The sequence below is a fragment of the Leuresthes tenuis genome, unplaced genomic scaffold, assembly GCF_036924035.1.
Source record: "Leuresthes tenuis unplaced genomic scaffold, fLeuTen1.0.hap1 SCAF_20, whole genome shotgun sequence".
In the NCBI taxonomy this organism is placed as follows: domain Eukaryota; kingdom Metazoa; phylum Chordata; class Actinopteri; order Atheriniformes; family Atherinopsidae; genus Leuresthes; species Leuresthes tenuis.
Window position 1 is genome coordinate 20,946,738 of NW_027325374.1, and position 19,096 is coordinate 20,965,833.

A 19,096-nucleotide genomic window follows, 5' to 3' on the forward strand; every position below is an offset into this window, starting at 1 on the left:
CAGAAGGTGGCAGTTATTCGTGTTTGTAATGCAGTAGAAGAAGTAGTTCTAATTGGAAACAAACCTTGAGGAGGAAAAAACTACTTAGAGGAAAATGAAGAGCACTCTTCTTCAGGAATTACTTTCGTCTCAGGGAATATCGGGGGTTTTATATCATAACTGGGAAGTGTATATCATTTGCAGCTGGTGAGTTACATCATTCTAATCTTTGCCACATCAGGCGTACATGGGCTCCAGTTTTACCAGTGGTACAAGTTAATTTTTGCAATGGCATGTTCCTGTATAGTGTGGCGTTCCATGACAAATTGGAAATCAGAATCTCCAATTTGGAAAAAAACAATTAGGAATGCAAATAAGAAGCCAGATTTCCAAGTTGAGTTATAAAACATACAACAACATATCTAGAATATATACTGTATATAAAACGTTATTACCTCATTTCTTTCTAAAATGATGTAAGCTATATAACTAGGGCTGGGCAATAATCGCGTTAATCACATGATTTCCTGTGATTAATCACGATTAATCGCATTATTATATGCAAAATCCAATAATGAATTCAAAAGTAGCATATAACGCACTTTTATTGGAACTGTAGTACAGTCATATGATCGAAGTACTCCGTTGATAAGACAATTCAACGTTTCAGTGCTTACAAATAACTTTGGCTCTGTCAACTATGCCGTCAGGAAGAACTTTGAAATGAAAATGGCCATTTAATCCGCCATTCTTTTCTTTTCTGACTGTTTCCTGTGAACGCCGCAGCAGTAAGCATCATACTAGGCTCGCTCACGATGGGAGATAAATAATTGTCGGCAATAATGAATTAATTAGTTAAAGCAAAAATAACGCGTTAATGTGTTATACTATATATAACTGCTGAGAATTTGCTGTTAATTGAACAGCAAAAAACCAACAACTTGCGACTTGTGATAAACCGTGATTTGTTTTAATTTCCCTTAATGCACACCAAGTCTTCCCCGAAAAAGACAAAGAAAAAAAAAAACACTTCAAGAGAGTGTAAAAACTCTTTAGCTGTTTCTAGGCAATTCTTGCCTTTTGTCTGAAGTTTACATTCACCTTTTCTCACCTTTTATCTTCCTTTTACTTGGTGCTCATTTGAGAACATGGTGTAATTGCATTGTAGTCCAGCAGAGCATTCATGAATGTGCCATGTGTACAATATCCAAAAACACACTTAGAACTGTTCAATTAATGTAGACACACACACACAAATGAAAGTTTAACTACGGAAAACAAACTCTAAAGCAGTCAAGCATACAAAGTCACACAGGTGTGTTAGACTACACGGCAGCTTCTCTCTGCTGATACCTGTCATTGTGATGGCAGGGTCTAGAGGAATTATATTCTTTTGGACCAGTTGGAGGGGCCCCGGCCTGAGCGCCAGCTTCTCATTCAGGTCCTCAGTGAGCTGGGCTCGCTTTAGCCTCATCTGGGCTTTTAAAGAGGAGCCTTCAGAAGCCGTGTCTGGATAACACAGAGCAGGACCACATCATCAACATCATGGAACACTCGAGTGAAACACTGCTTTAACATCTCAGTATACTGCAATGATGAAAATGTGGACTAGTTGAAGTGCTGGACTTTCGTAACAACTATGCGATTCTTTTGTTTTTATCATATTTTGTAAGTCTATCCGAATTTTATCCAAAATTCTTCACATATTCTCTACTGGGAGCAGGTCAGAACTGCAAGCAGACCAGTCCAGTACCCTCACACTCAACCTCGTCAACTATGGCTTTATAATGAGTTTGAAATGCGGTTTTGCATTGCCTTGTTGAAAAATGCATGGATATCCCTCAAAAAGAGTTGGTCTTGAAAGCTGCATCTGTTGCTCCAAATCTCAATGAACCTTTCTGCATTAATGCTGCCATCACAGAAGTGTAAATGAGTTTTGCCAAGTGTCACTGATACAAAACTCATACCATCACGGCGCCTGGCACTACATCCACTTCTTCCAGATAAAGACTGTCCTCCTCCCCAAAATGTGCCCATGTGGTGTTTGTTCATGCAGGCAAATATGGCCAATTATTATGTTAAAGGATATGCGACCTCTAGTGGTTGTGAAAGCAACTGCATGTGTAGGGAAAACATGGCATCCACGACAGTTTGGACAGATTCTTAAAAAGAGTGTTTTTTGCCCCACCCATGAATGTTTTCAAAACCTATTCGAGTAGTCTTGACTTCTAACCCTAACCTAGGTGTATTCCTTTCTATAGTCAACCAAAAAGTGACAACATGTCTTCATAATGTGCCGTGCAAAATGGCTTCCATGAGTCTAATGTTGTAAAAAAGTATTTTAGCCCTAACCATGGTTGTTTTCTATCTGTAGCCAAGTAATGTTATTGTATAAATACAACCAGGAAGTGACAAAAGTGACAAAAACAATAAAGTCTTTTTGTGTTATTGACAGAACAAATGTTTGTCTTGAGCTCACGTCAAAGGCTCATGGTTGAAATAGCTTCACCATCAACCCCCATTCCTCCTCATGGTATGTTGAATGAAAGACTTGAGAATGATATCTGCAATGATGTGGAAACACCCATATGAGTTGTATTTATCTGACGCCAGGTATATTTAGGGGAATGAACAAGTTTGTAGTTGGAGAACTTAGTGCCCAGAAAAGATCTGGACTACTGATTGGTTTGGCTACAATACTCATATCCATTATATGATGGTCTATCCCAGATGCCTCAGAGTCCAGAGAAGTTGATAGCGCCTCTGGACAAGGTTAGCATTAGACTGCACAGTAAATCTTTTTTGAGTTGCATAAAATATATAAATGTAATTCTGTATTGTATTGCTTAACAGAAGGTTTCCACAGTAATCCCTTGCCTGTGTGGTTAAATTGGCTAGTGATGAGTGACAATTGTTCACATAATGCTGTCTGAGGCATTTGAGATTTTCTCCAGATTGCTTGGATGGTTTATTGCTATTATCCAGTTTCCACAGGGAGAAACTTGAAGAACATTGTTTTAAAACAGTTCAATGAAAATTTTCACTTATTTATTGACAAATTGGGGACCCACTGCCCATCTCCTCAAAGACTCTTTTTTCTCTCATTCAACACTCCTAAAATGAACACATGAAAAAGAAAAACAAAGTCAAAATGCTGCATTTTTTAAATTCTTTTTGTTTGTTTCGTTGTGTTTTGAAAATATTTTTAAATTTTTCATATTTTCCTTTTATTTAAAATTTTTTTCCGTATCATACCAACTTTTTCTGGTTATGGTCTGCCACATGCAATTTCTACTGATATTGCATGTGGCACCTGTGCATAATTTACAGTAGGTTCGCTTTAATGCGACTGATCATGCTTTTCACACTGCCTGCCAGGATGTCCGTTCAGAGTAACGAGGCACATTTGTTTGCTGAGTTCATGTGAAGATGTTGAGAGTCTCTGGGCTTTATGTGCAGAGCCCTTGCTGGCCTGTTAGCACATAAGCTAATGTGTCTTGGTTGATTTTTAACAGTTAAAAGACGGAAAACTCAGTTTTGTTAAAAGTAACTCAAATTTCCAGTACATTTTTTAAGTAATATTTTCACATTTTAACTTAAGATACATTTTGAAAGCTGAACATTTCCCACTGTATTACTAAGCTGGTTTTTAAACTTTTGCCAACGGCAATAAAATGCATGTATTAGCCTGCAAACCTATCATAACAGGCATGCATTTAGCATATAAACCATAAATACACAAATACTGTTTATAATCTTTTCCCTCAATAATATGAGTGTTATATTTTCAGCATTTTTAACAACTATTTTTAGCAACTATTATCCCTTTTCTGCCCTAATTATTAGATTTGAGTTTATTTTCTTTTTCTTCCAACCCGTCTCATTTCTTTCATCATCTTAATGTTATTAACCTGCCCTGTGAGCATTCAGCTCTCACTTCCCCAACGAGCACACCTCCTTCTTTCTTCAATTATCAATGTTTCTGTGTTGAATCAACTCCACTATGTGCCCAGCTGCGTTACTGCAGTCAGACACTGAGTGTTAGAAAAATAAACGAGGAGGCGGTAATTAAACGGCCACAGTGGGTGAGATTTTCCACCTTCCACAATCTCTCTCTGTTAAATCCAGGATAAATAATCAGGCGCTAACCTGGCTCGGCCTACAATCTATCCAGAACCCTCGCAGGGCTGATCAGCCAGCAGTGAAGAGAGAAACCTAATCAGTTTGATTATCTGAGTGTGAGAAAGACTAACAGCACTTATTTGGTCAAATATCATTTTGGTGGGAGACTTTTGAGGGATGACCTGGGATTGTGGGCCAAGAGGAAAGGAAGGATTTATAGCTTTATGGTGGACATCCAAGGTGGAGTATTACTGCCTGAAGGAAAACCGATCTGCAATGAAACGCTTCATAAGAGCCTTTAAAAAAAGAGGGTTTTCATCTAAATTAAGATGCATTTTTAAACTTTGAATAAAGCAAAAGATTTTGCTTAACGTCTCATTCAAATTAGACATCTGTTCTTCTCCCCAGAGCAGGAAATATTAGATGAGAACGATAAAAGTGGCAAAAAGAAAAAAATTAACCGTTACAAACATTCTAAATTAAAAATGCTCCATATGATTGTGAACTCTGCGATGCAGGCTGGGCACTGGCACTGTCAGTGAGAAGGATAAGTAAATATAGTATGGGTTTATAAGAAAGGAAGAAAGAATGTAGGAGGGAAAGAAAACAGAAATGAAATAAGAGGAAGATAAAAGAGAGTCATTAAATGATCTAGAAGAAACAAAGAAAGCGAGGAAGAAGGAAAAAGAAAGTATACAAGCAAGAAAGATATTAAAATAATAAAAAAATACAATGTAAAGGTGACAAAACCAACAGAAAGTATTTTGAAGAAAAAAGGAAAGAAGGAGCTAAATTGTAACAAGAATGAAAGAAAGAAAAGGGAAGTAGAGGAGAAACAAACTCAAGGATTCAGGTAGATCAGCAGATGGAGTAACGAATAAAAGAAAAGAGAGAAAAATGAAGACACCCTGGAAAAGAGGAAGGACAATTTAAGGAGGGTAGGAGTTAATAGTGACCTAGTACAGCAGTATGTATCCAGTCTTGTGCCTCAGAGGAGGAGTGGGGAGGCTTCAGCTGCCTGGTGTGGTCACGCTGGCATCGTCATGTGTTTAGAGCTCGGCCTGATGTGACATCATAGGGATGTTTGGAGCTTTAAGTGTGTTTAAACTGTCGACGCAAGCCGCCTGAAAACGTATTGGTCTGTGGCTGCGCTGGCCAGCACGAGCATAATGTAACATGATACGACGAATACGAGCCCCGATTACAGACTTTTAAACATACACTGCACTTTAAAGCTTTTGCATATAGGTTATATACTTACTGACTGTATGCATCAGATGTGAGCATCTTACACTGGAAACATTCTGTTTTCATCCAGTGCAGGTTTAAAGCACTGCTGCCGTGACAGAGAACATTTCAAAACACGAGCAGGAAAAAGCACAGTAAACCTGCAGCTACAGCTCTATTATCTTTATGAGGAAATATTAGATTGTATGTGTGTGTGGGGTAGGACCTGTGGCCAGCAGGCAGACAGCGCGCTCCTATGCAGGCCACACGCCAGTCAGGCCCAAGAGGCCGGGGTGGATTCTTGAATAGTCTAATAAACACCAGATGTTCCCTGGGTAATATATACACAGACCCTGTGCCGTGTCCATCTCCCCAGCAGGAATAACACAGCCAAGCAGAGCTAGCCAGCATCTGAAGAATCACATCTACAGCAGCAACAGGAGGAGGAGGATGCTGCGTCGCTCTCTGAAATGTCTCATTTTTGGTCGTCGACATGAAATGCTTGGAGGACATTTCCAAGAGTGATAAGAAATATCTACTGTGTGGCTTCAAGGAAAGTACTAACAAACAGCGCAAATACAAGTCCCTGCAACCTCTCTTACATCTGTGCCACCGCCTGCAATCAAGAGATAACAGCCAATTGAAATTTCTTTTTTAAAGGAGCGCTTGGATTCCCGTTGGCCAATTGCGTTTCTCCGTGCTGCCTTATCTGTGACAGACTCCTAGAAACTGATAGGACCTTGCCGGGCCTCTGGATTCCGTTCCCCCGCACACTTACCAGTGGTTTATCTGGACGCTGGAGCCTCTGTGAAATGGCAAATGGTGCCAGAGATATCATTCAACAAATCCCTGGTCTGCAGTCCAAGTCCCCCAGTCCCCTTGTTGTTCCTACAGGCAAGGAACCACAAAAAACCCAAATACACTGGCATTTCTCACTGCTGCTCAATGTTTGCCTGGATGACACAGCGTAGCTTTAAAGTAACGGGAATAGATAAAATTTCAGTTTATTAGTGCTTGTCGACAGTGTAAAATCTTTACTGCTTCATCACGAATATCTAAAATTTATTTCTCATGTGCTGTGTGTTGGCAGTCAAATCTAAACAAAATATCTGCACACATTACAGCGATACCCTGACCTGACGAGCACAGGAGACCGTAAATCGCAGCAACAGTGAGGATTTAGGAGAACGCTCAGTGCGCTCAGGTCTACGTGTTCTCAGCACTGTGACTTATGTGACATTAAAAGAACAAAGCCTCTGCTTTGTAAATGGCAGCCCGTGCTCCGTGTTGTCATGTTTGGGCGGGCCTGTGCTTTTTGATGCAGCGCTGTGCTGTAAACAGGTACACTCTCAGTGAATTTGCTGTCTCCTCTGAGGCAGAGAGCCTCTTCCAACACGAGAGCATTCCTGAGCGGTCACTCGCCGACCTGTCTGCCTGCTTGCTGGCTCCAGGCACACTCTGCCTGTCTCTCTCTGCCTGCAGGCTGCTTGCATCCACCTGCTTTCTCCACGTCCATTTGGGTTTATCTGTCTGCAGAGTCTGGATAACCTTTGCTTTAAAACTTCTTGCATCTTAAAGGTCAACATTTAAACTACCTGTTTCTGTCTGTCTTTCTTTCACGAGCATCAGAAGTCTTGTTGAAAGATAGAGTTACAAAGACGACCTCAGCCTCACTGCAGTTGGTATAATGTTACACAGTGTTACAGGAAGGAACCAATTCTCTCCCAATTCATCACATATAAAACTTGGTCAGAATTTCTTGGCAACATTTTTCAACAACTAGAGTACCTAAGTGTGCAGAGTAGTGTCCTGCTGGTGATGTGATTGGCACACGAATTGCCTTGGTAGGCTAGAAAATGGATGAATAGCTTTCCTCCATACAGTGGTGCATTTTGCCCAAAGCCATGATGTTTTCTGAAACCTAACCGAGTAGTTTGTTTGCCTAAACCTAATGAAACTCAAATTAAAACAAAAGTATAACAACAGATTTTTAAACTCCCGTGGGCCCACAGTCAGGTCTCAGTGAATTTTAGCATTACTTAAGTCAGATGACTGGAAACGCAACTCCAGATTACGTCTCCTTATTGGTAATTGGTAATGTTGAAATCTCATTCATGATATCTCAAGCCTCATTCAATCACTCACAGTCAAACAGTACATCTTTGTCTTTACAGTGTTACAGGCTACACAGTGCTTTTTATCACTGTCACACACATTGGAGGTAACTTAGGGTTCAGTGTCTTGCCCAAGGTTACTTTGACATGTGGTCTGGGGAAGCTGGGAATCAAACCACCAGCCTTCCGATTGACAGACGATTGCTTTCCTTCTGAGCTATAGCCATCCCAAAGAATGTAATGAAGAGCGTAACGGTTGCCACAGGGAAACTGAGCTTTGAAAGAAAAAGACAAACAAAGGCTGTTGTGGCCATTTCTGAGAGAGCTGGGGAGGTTGTGATTATTCTATCATGTAACTGAATATTGTTTATTCTCTGGAGGCATAAACAGCTGTGTGCGCATTTTATCAGCCGTGTGAATAATGTGTTCACTACATCAGATCTGATTCCCAAAAGGTGTTTTCTTCAGCACGCATAAAACGTTTTCGGCAAGCTCTCCAATCCATTATACGACCCATAGAGGTGTTCTCTGAACTTCCAACTTTACACACAGCATTTCATACATTTCGTATTTCTTCTGCTCATATCAGCATTTCCACATTGCAGCAAACTTCATTCTCAGGTGTTTCTCTTCAACAAGCCACAAAGTCCTCTTCCGGCAAAAAAAGGGGGGGGGGTTCATCTGAAATGCAAGTTTGACGCCAGCATATGACAACATTTTACTAAAACTCTTTTGCCATTTCCTGGTTGTTTTTGACAAAACATCATTTGTTTAGGGTTAGAAATCAAAACTACTTGGTCAATGTTAAAAACATGGTTATTTCTTCTCTACAACCATCCTCTCCATTGATGCCAATTTTTTTTACAGTTCATAAACAGTTACCGTCTACACCGACAGAGGTTGAATTTTTTACGTGAAGATATGTTTTTCCCTGCAGGAGGAGGGAGGAGGACAGTCCCAAAGTTTAGCAAAGGAGAAGTTTTCATCAACCTTTTCATAATGTGCAACTGGAAACACGTCTAAGCACCTAAAAGTTATAAGTATTGTATGAATTGCAAACTAAAGCCATTTACTTTATATCTGGGTGAAATCAGGACAAGTTATTCTCCAAACCCAGACAGATGAAATCTAAGCGATCTGAATCTATCGACGCTTCACCATCTGTATCTTATTGCTCATTAGGCCAAAGTGGGTTATTTCTCCTTGCTTATGTTTCTTACAGTTATTCCCTCTGCCTGTCTGACTCACTGCAGACAAAAAGCATGTAAGTGGAAGCGTGTGTGTGTGTGTGTGAGCGAGCACGTGTGCGGCAGCTCGGTGTTGGAAGGCGTTACTCACGAGGCATGATGCCTTGGTCTGCCAGCTGCTCTCGTGTCCTCCTCTGCTGAAGTCTTAACTGTAGCACTGAAGTTTGGGGGGAGGGGGAAGGGGGCAGATGGAGTGAAGAAGAGAGGAAGAGATGTGAGGAGACAGGTGGGGGACAGAGAAAAAGCAGGAAGCGACTGAGAATCCAGCTCACTTTGAATGCCGTTTCAGAATAGTTAGAGCAGTAGCTCATTTAGCATAGATTTACATCACCGACAGGCTGAAGCTACAAATACTGATCTGTAGTGACATGCACACTATTGGTATGTCCGCATGCATGTACATATATGCATACAGTAAACACACACACACACACAAAACAACGCTGCTTGCTCACAAATATTTCTGTGAGCAGGATGTAGGGAATGATAAACACAGCTCCTGGCGTTTAAACAGATCTGCTCAGCAGTGTGTGGTCCACAGCATGAGCACACATTTCTCCGTACTGTGTGTGTGTGTGTGTGTGTGTGTGTAGAAGTGGTCTAGGTGGGAGCTCAGGGTCATAAACATAGAGCCTCCTCCGTGTCTGTTGGTCGGCTTGCGTCTGTGTGTCTTTAGCTTTCCTTTTCTTTCTTTGTCTGTGTTTTTTCCCTCCCCACTGTTATCTGAAGGTCTCTTGGTTAGATCCTGGATCTGACACACAAGTATGAAATGTTCCTCCTCTTCTGCAAAGCCCTAATCACTTTCTGCTTGTCTCTCTTATTGTTAATTATCTCGCTCAGGTGGTTTTTATTCGTGCAGCTCTGGCTGCATTCACACATTTCATGAATTTCCTCAAACCCTCCTGCTTTGATGTAATGTAACGACTTTCTGAACAATTTGACTGAACTGTCAGCTCATAGCTCTATCATGGGAGAGCACCTCGATTATGTAACACCGAGCCCTTCCCTTCATCTGACATCTGCTTTAGTTTACAGCATGGGGGTCGTGATCTGCTGGTCGCAACATCACAGAGAGCAAACACAGGCATTAGTCGCTGACTGGAAGCCAACCAAAACCTGTAATTGATACAACCTCTGTCAGGGAAAGTTTTCTGTCATCCACTAAAAGAACAAACATCTACCTACATGCAAGTTTGGTCTCTTAAGTCTTGGAAAAAGTCAGGTGACAAATGGAATGTAACTGTTATTTTTAGCTAATTCTGTTGGGCTTCTTTGATTTGAACCTTTTTCCTTAAAGTCTCCCTCTGCTAAACTCTAGCAAAATCAACCATTAATGCTGTGACTGGGGATTTATGTTCTGATTCTTCATAGCACTGCCTTCAGTGTCAGAGAGGTGAGGTCAGACAGTCTATATGTTCTACTGAGAACATAAGGGGAACCAGTCCTTTTCAGAATCAGAATCAGAATCAGAAACAAGTTTATTGCCAAGTAGGTTTGCACTTACAAGGAATTTGACTTGGTGTAGTTGGTGCAGACAATATAGATATATATATACAGAATCTGGATATATATATACACAATAGACTGTGCGTTAATGTAACGTAGAAGGTCTGGAGGGGAGAGGAAGAGAGTCAGTGTCAAGGGGGGCTCCGGGCCTTGTTGATAAGGCTAGTAGCGGATGGGAAGAAGCTGTTCTTGTGGCGTGAGGTTTTGGTCCTGATGGACCTCAGCCTCCTGCCAGAGGGGAGTGTCTGAAATAGTTTGTGACTGGGGTGCGAGGGATCAGCCACAATCTTCCCTGCGCGCCTCAGAGTCCTGGAGGTGTACAGATCCTGGAGAGATGGAAGATTGCAGCCAATCACCTCTCTGCAGACCGAATGACACGCTGCAGTCTGCCCTTGTCCTTGGCGGTGGCAGCAGCGTACCAGATGGTGATGGAAGAGGTGAGGATGGACTCATTGATGGAGGAGTAGAGGTGCACCATCATTGTCCTTGGCAGGACAATCCTGACTACTTGCTGACTGTATAGCTAATGGGGTTAGCATTGCAGCTGCTTGGCGACTGATACCAATAGTGGCTTGGTTAGCTGGCGGCCACTTGCAATTTAATTAAATCAAGTTTAATTTATGTAGCACCAAATCACAACACAACACAAAATTAGCAGGGACCTCCCTTTTAGGATGGGTCAGCTGACCTGCTGGCCACCAACACCCACGGCTTTGACGAGCCAGCAAATGGTACATTTCTAATATTGTTGAGAGCAATTGAAGTTGAATAAATTACCATTCTGAATCTTCCATTTGCATGCAACCTTGTATAATTTAGTTTTCTCATCTTGAGAATCACTCTCTGATTCAAAGAACTGGCCACAGCATAGTTGAGACTGGGTAAACAGGGAAAAACAGTGTCATCTGAGATGAGGCCAGATTAACATATTGATAGATTTCTATATTAAATTTAAAAAAAAGTGTGCAATCATGTCCAAGCTGTTTTAAGGTGAGTGTTTTTGTGCCAAAAAGTTAAAAATGTACAATTTTGACAAACATATTAGTTTTTAGGAGATTGATTACTGCTGGAATGGGGCTTTGAAAAGATGTTCAATTGTTAAAGTTTGTTTGATAGAGCTAACACATCATTTGTTCTTCTTCACTCCAAAATCCAAAACTAAACTCTAAAACATTCTTCTGTTCAGTTTTGGTGCTGTTTGCAAGCTGATAAGACAAGTTCATATTTCAGTCAGGTAACAGCTTTAATCTTATCCATAAATGCAGGTTTGTGTCTCTTGATTTCTTGGAAAAAGCCCGGAAAAAAAAAATCAAATGAAACTACTGTGTTTTGTTTACTGACAGGTTATCAATAATTCTGCATGAAAAAGCACTACAGCTGCCACAGAATCTGGTCTTTCTCACAAAAAACTCTGCGAAGACCAAAGCGTTGCCTGTCCTGATTGCACTGAGTGTACATGTTATAGAGTGGAGCCGATCCAGGCTGTGTAATTGCAGAACCCCACTCCGCCTCTCGCACTGTTGATTTTGAAACTCAAGACATTTGTTTCAACTTGGTGTGTCTTGACAACAAAGGACATACAAATTGATAGCCACATTTACAAGTGTTCAGATTTATGGTGTAAATAAATGATCATTTGGCCTGCTTTGGGCTGGTGAAGTGGAGATAATTACACAAGCCAGCTGAGGGATTTTCTGATTTATTGTCCTCCTCTGCCTCACACAAAAGAAGCAGGTTGATACTTACACCTCACTTGTACTCTTAAACTTCAACAACTGAGCCAATGTGACTGCTTACATTTGTCACTTTATTCTCTGAACTTTCCTCAGCACAGGCAGGAATGTGGTTGTGACAGATGAATGAGCATGACTGTCCAACTTCTAATAAACAGGTATTCCTAAATGAACTATTAGGTTTATTTTAGTCTAATACCCCAACATAAGAGAAAATCCACCTTAAAACACTTCACCATAGATGTTTCTGGAGTCACTCCACTGACAGTGTCTTGTAGACAACAGTAAGGTGGTGCAGATTTGTGTTGAAAGAAAAAAAAAGTACAGGTGACAGCTTTTTTTCTGTGCTGCTGAAAGGCCATTCATTGTCACTGAAGCTGTCATAATATGAAAAGCAGTATCAAACCCGCTACAGTGTTGGAGAGTATTTCATCTCAGTTAGCAAGGTAAGCAGTATGAATTATAGCATTAGAATTTACAGTTAAGGCTGTTGTTTTGTCAAACAGCACAAAAACAGCACAAAAAAATTTGCTTCTACGAGACCCTTTACATTATAGCACTTCTTATGAAATAAATACACTCTATATACTGTATGCAGGGTTTTCATATTCTCATTCACACACCGATAAATCTTTGGGGAAATGTGGGGCTCAGTGTCTTGCCACGCTGTGACATGTGGGAAACCAGGAGTCGAACTTTCAGTCTTCCTCCTGAGAAACAGCCGCCCTGCAGGCTTTAATCAAACAGCAGCAGTTCCCATGATAATGTAATTCAAGTGTGGTGGAAAAGGAGAAACATTCACCAGCTTTCACAGGGTGCTGAATGTTACTCGAGCTCCTGCAGTTTAAAGAAAACTGTAAATCGTGCACAACCAGTGTGTCTTAGACTCCCCCTGTCATCAGCAGTTATCATAGAGATTTACGGGCAGTTTTACTTCTCTTACGCACAATAGCTCCCTCGTGCACTCATAATTTAGCTCAAGCAGTCACATTGCTTGTTACATGTATCACCCAGAATTAGGTCCTCTGTAAAACTCAAAAGACAGCATCTGTACATCTGTGTCATATTATCCAGTTGGAGCACACGGGTTAGAGCAACACAGACCCTGAGCCACCTTCGTGAAAAGCCTCCTGCAGCCTCCTGCAGCAAATCCTCCCTCTCATGGTCCCAGTAGCACAGAGGGTCATTTCCCAGCCTACTGATGTGCTCTAAACAGCTTAGAGGAAAAGCGTAATTTAGCCCACCATCTCTGGAACCTAATTACCGCTCACAGGCAAACTAGAAGTACGAGGAGAGCCACTCTGGCCCATGATTTGAACATCCACAGCAGCATGAGCTTCTGCTCTCAAAGGGCTTCATATACACTAAGCCTCACAGTGGCTTGTGTTGCTGCCATTATCAGTTATATTTTCCTCAGGGAGGTGGCAGTGTTGGTCAGACTACACACACTGCAGTTCGACAGTTCAAAAGCACATACTAAGGCGCACAGACTGTATCTTCAAAGTGAATGAAGAAAGTGTGTATATGTGAAGGAGATAGATGGATGCAAAGCCCCAACATCTGATGTGTGTCAAGCGGAGTTTAAATCAGTCTTCCCTCTTTGATTTGCCCAGGTACATACACACACAAACACACACACATGTGCACCATAGGTTTCCAGTACAGCCATATTTAGATAACCTCTGACCCCTCTCCAATGTCTAATCTCCCTTCTTTTATCAGAGAGGACTGGAAGCCTGGCTGGCTTCCCTAAGCAGCAGCAGGTTAGCTGCTGGCAGGGAGCAAGTGCACTAACCTGCCCAAGACATCCCGCTCACATGTCGCACATTTACAAGAAGACAGACGAACATCAAAGAACACGCTCAGCTGTAAATCCATCACACAGTGACAAGGTGCCGTTCGACTCAGAACTCAGGAGAATTTCTGACTCATGCCGTCTCCCTCTGGTATTCCCTGTACCATCACATGCCAGCAGTATATTGCATACACCTGTCACTTGGCTGGCGTTACTGAAGAGCACATTGTGAGTGTCAACAGAACTCATCCATGAAGACAGATGAATGGCAAAATGCATATAAGATTGCCTATGAATGCCATGTGTTGGCAGGCAAAGGGTTTGGAGGGTAAACAGAGCTGTACACAGAGAGGGTTCGCTGACAAACAGAGAGAGTGTGTACAGAGGAGTAAAAAGTTAGAAGCCATTGGCCAACTGGACTTACCTGATCTAAATTTGCTTCGTATCAGTATGGAGTGCTCAGAGCCCAGAAGAGTCATAATGCTCACAGTACAGTTCCAGTGTTCAAAAGTTGCAAAAACAAGTCACACACACTCAAGAAGCAGTACACACTTCGACCCGGCCGGACACTCGTGGATCCCAGACTGAGATGAGGCAGAGCTGACCCCGGCTTCCTCATCAACAGCTTAAAAAAAAAAAAAAAAAAGTTTGAGAAGATAACAAGACTGGTTTTCTTGTTGTCTGTCTCCCAGTCAGTGTGGAGGCCAGCAGCAGCCTTCCACTCTTTCTGCTGCTGCTTCCCTCTTCTTTGCTCTCTCCTGCAGAAGCTGAAGTGGGAGTGTGTGAGTCTGCGGGCTGATGAGGCTTTGGTCCCATCTAGTTGAGAGCTCTGAGCAGGGCCAGGGACAACACACAGAGATATGCCCTACTCAGGGAGGGGCTAGCCGGCAAGGGCTTCCTCCAAGCCCCGCCCGCTGGAGCCCGGAGGCAGAGCAGGGTTTGGCTGATGACTTCTTCCTCCCTTGCCACCAGTGTAAATATATCTGCCTATCAGCCCAGCTGACTGTCATTAGAGGAAAGAGAGGGAGAGTTACTGTGGATGGGGAGAGGAAGATCAAGATAGCGACTCAGAGGCAGATAGGGGAGCAGCAATACAGCCATGAGGAAGAAATGGGAAAGCGGGAATGATGACCAGTTTCACTTCTTCCCTGTGTTTAAGTCCATGTAGAGCGGCAAAAGTTTGGATAAAGGATTTCTGTCACTACAAATAATTACATGAGATGAACTGATTAGATGAGTGTATTATTTCATCTTTACAATTTTAGAGTGAAAAATAAAGAAGGGCCAACATGTAAAAGTTTGGGCAACCCAGAAGATCTGAGCCCTTGGATAAGCTGTTTAAGTTAGGAAAAGAAAAAAAAAACACATTTTAACATCAAAAAGCTTCTGGAAAATTTAGCAGACACAGCTGCAACAGTACTCCGTTAGCGTCACTGATTTGAAGGCCAGTCTATAATATATACTGAAAAATCTAACAACAAAGGATATTTGGACACAGAATCACAGTTCTGTAGATAAAGAGGCTTTTATGGTCTTTTCAATAGAAGCAGGGCAAAATCTGTTTATGACAATCACCACTTCACTGATGATAAGTGAAAGCTGTTCGGCAAGGAAGTCCTCTGTTCTGTCTGAACGTCTGTCAGCTTGCCTTTTTACACATCTCATTCACTGCGCGATAACTGATCAGCTGCGTTCGCTCAGTTACCCAGCAGCTGAGAGGCGCACCGTTTATGTTGTCAGCCCGTGTTCAACAAAGGATCCCCTCCTCCAGCTTCCACATACCAGCTGGACATTTGTCCGAGTTGAACTAAGCCCAGTCTCCTCTGAGGACAGCGTTCACCAGCTGAACCTCCTTTATGGTGCAGAGCAGAGCCTCCTGGATGTCTTTCAACATGGGACGTCAGCTGAACCCCCTAAAGATTTACAGTTGTTTATTATTAGGTTTGATTTGAGTGATTTATGGAGTCTGACACCATGGTTGAAAGTAAAAACATTAGAAAAAGTGTAAAAATGTTGTAGTATGCATTGGAATGTCTTGTTTCCTTGTTGTGAAGCAGGTGTGAAAGTCTGGGGTGTCAGTTGTTCCTGAAAGCTACTGTCTCACTAAACCCAGGTTAAGGCTTCAGTGATTACAGTTGAGGATGAAGGGCAGGCTAAACAGTAAAATACAATAAGTGTCTGAGGACTAGTTAAAAAAACACTGTTTCAGGTTAAGGTAACTAGCCTCTGTTTCTCATTTGAGTTTTATTTTTCAGTGAATTATTTTAGCTAATGACGTACATTTGAATTTCCAAACAATAGTCGAGAGAAAGCTAGAATGAGACAATAACTATTCCAATATAAATGAAAAGCAGTAACATTGATGTATGGTGTAAAAGGTGTTGTTTATGGTAACAAACTACCTTTGTATTATAACACACCTAAAAACTCTGTTGAATTGCTCTTCTTTTGTTTAGAAGATAGTTGAATTAATGTTTAAAGCTCCGCAAACCTATATTTGAATACTAACAAATGACAGTGTGTGAAATTAAAGGAGTCTCTTGAGGTGACAAACCCGCAGAGACATTTCTCTGCCTTTCACCTCAACTCTGCAGAGCTTTCTGTTGTCTTTCAGCTTATTGTGGTGCTAAAGAATGAATTAATTGAGTAATATAACAAAAGTGCTTGATATTCTAGTGATACATTTTAGGCAAATTACCCTGTCAGTTTGTAGTGAAAAAACATGTTTATTAATGTTAATTAAATAATCAGACCACCCTTTTGGACCTAAATGGTTACAGGCCTGGTTCTTCAGCCATTTCTAAGTTGGTTTTGGTTTTCCACAGCCAGAGAGCCACAACAGAACCACATATCTTCAAAATGTCTCATCCAATATATGTTTGACTTTCCCTCATGTGTAATCCGAATTTCTGTAGAAGATCATAGTTTGGGGTGCAGTTTATCTTAACAAAAACAACAGATCGCAGTTTGTCTTGTTCTCCCAGTATATGGACTTCTTCATATTACCAGTATAGTTTCAATCTGTGTTTTGAATAAGAGTTAGTGTTTCTGAGTGTTTTCTGCCACGCTAACCAGTGTCTCCAAATGTCAATCAATGAATGACAACACAAATGGGATTTATTCGGCCATTTTGATCAGGTTACAAAAATGCCAGTAGATATAAAAACACTTGAGAATGTTAATAACTGTACCTCCAAACTGTTGCTCTGTTTAACATTTCAGTTGCAAACAGCCATTGCAGCTCTATGTGATGAATTGACCAGCATCAATCATAAACACGGTGGTCACATTTCAGTTGGTCTCCATAAACCCTCTCTCAGCACCCAATGTAAGTGCTTCTATACCACTTACTACAAGCTACAAGCACAGTACCAGTTTTCTTGCTGTTTGGAGTCAGTACTTTGGCGGTCGAAATATAAAGAACACGCTCTAGGTTAGGCCCTGGTTCCAAAGCAACACTGGAACCACTTTGGCGGAAAGACTCTTAAAATATTACAAATGGCTTAATATGTTTTGGTTTTGGGTTAGATATATCTTTTCAAATCCTGCATGAATTTTACTATAATTTACATATTTTACTCTAGTTTTCATGTTTTAGCACAGAAATAGATGTAGCTGTGTTGGTGCTGAGGTGTCAGTGTGAACTATTTGACTAAAAGAACCCCTAGAACTGATTTCTAATCGCCTTTTGCGTTTTTCAAAACTTTTACAATCGTATAATCATGTCATTGGCAGATTTGTAGGACCATCTCAACAAGATTTTGGCTTTCACTGTTATACCACAAATTTTTACAAATAAATGTTTTTTAAAGTGTCTTTAAAGTGTATTCACTGAGAGCTTTGCCCAGAAACACCTCACTGCTTCTGCCTCGTTGCTATCCATTTTAATCTCTTTACACCATAAACACTGCTCGGGTTTTGTTGCCGAGCAGCTTCTACACACACCAGTGAGATACACACACCAAAACATGTAATATTTTAATGTAATAAATGATTGCTGTAAGTCTGTGCGCTGACGTGTGCTGGAGCGAGCTCCAAAAACCGGCACAATACTCAAGTCAAATATTTACATAGAAGCTTCTTGGGCTGCAAATTTGTCCTGGACATTCGCAAGTGTATTTGCCTTGTGTGCGTGCTATTAATGAACACACACTCAAATTGCACAGGTGCACACACACACACACACACACACACAGACACACACACACACATGCATACACACACAATAGACCAATGTTTTAATTAGCAGGTGAAAGTGCTTAAAGGGAAGGCCTGTCAGAAGGTTTTGACAGTGTACACACAGCATCTCGGACAGATTCCTGAGGAGGTCACCCAGCCCTGGCTTAATCCTCCCCTTTAATTGGGCCCCATGTCAACAGACATGACAAGTCTCATCTGAACTGTCTGGAGCCGCACATGTCTGCGGGTGTCTGTGTCTGTGTTACAGTGTGTATGATAAAACTGCAAAGAGAACTGAAGCTCACACTCTTACACCAATTAGACAGTTCCGAGTTCACATTTTGTACGTAATGTACAGCAGGCGTGCAGATGAGTGACCAATGATGGTCAGACCCATTTTTATTGGATACTGAAAAAAAAAAAAACTTCACTGCAATCACTTAAAGATCTTTGTCTACAATATTAAAAAACCTCTACATTCCATAACGCCACAGTACGTGTTTATTGGCTAACGGCGTAGACGCGTAGATCAAAAAATGACCGTTAGTGTTTTGTATGATTTCTTGTGTTTTAGATAAAACAGATGTGAGATGTTGCTAAAATGGCCAAATTGCACGAAATATTATACAGTTTATGTCCAGACTGGGCAAAGGAATTACAAACAGTTATTATGTCCACCCTGTCTAGATTTTTTTTTTTTTGACCAGATCGTCACTTTTCTGTCATTGCCATCACTTCCAGCAAATGATGGATCAGTGGCATGTAGGAACTCTTGTTGCTGAAAGGAACAGTCACGTAGTCTAAATGCTTTGAATATCTCTGCTCAAATGCCATCCGTGGAATCCAGCTGTCCCTCAGCCATTTGCCTGGGAGACAGTCACATGAGGAGGCGTACCAGCATGCACTTTCCAGTGCAGTATGAGTGGAACACAGTGAAACTATATGAAGCAGCTGTTAGAAAAGAGCAAATGAGTGGAAAGCTTGAAACTTTTATCTCTTTCATCCCTTCAACTCTCTTTTTTGTCCATCCTTCCTGCCTGCGTCCATCACCAAAGGATGGCTATTGAGAATTGAAACTGCTGTAGTTCTAAATAAATACTAAAATATATAAATGTCTCAATAAATTAAATATCTTAATAAATATATAAATGCTTTTAAAATTGAATATAATTCATGCTATAACTAATGCCTATA

The 19,096-nt window shown here is 41.2% G+C and overlaps 1 protein-coding gene across 1 annotated transcript in view; it reads right to left on the bottom strand.

The window, feature by feature from the left end:
* myocd (myocardin) overlaps positions 1–19,096 on the bottom strand; it is a 130,593-nt gene that overhangs the window by 15,719 nt on the left and 95,778 nt on the right. The window contains exons 5-6 of the mRNA XM_072373939.1: positions 8,781–8,846; positions 1,333–1,488 (exon numbers count right to left, since the gene is read on the bottom strand). Coding sequence (XP_072230040.1) covers positions 1,333–1,488; positions 8,781–8,846 — 222 coding nt within the window. The remainder of the gene's footprint in view (positions 1–1,332; positions 1,489–8,780; positions 8,847–19,096) is intronic.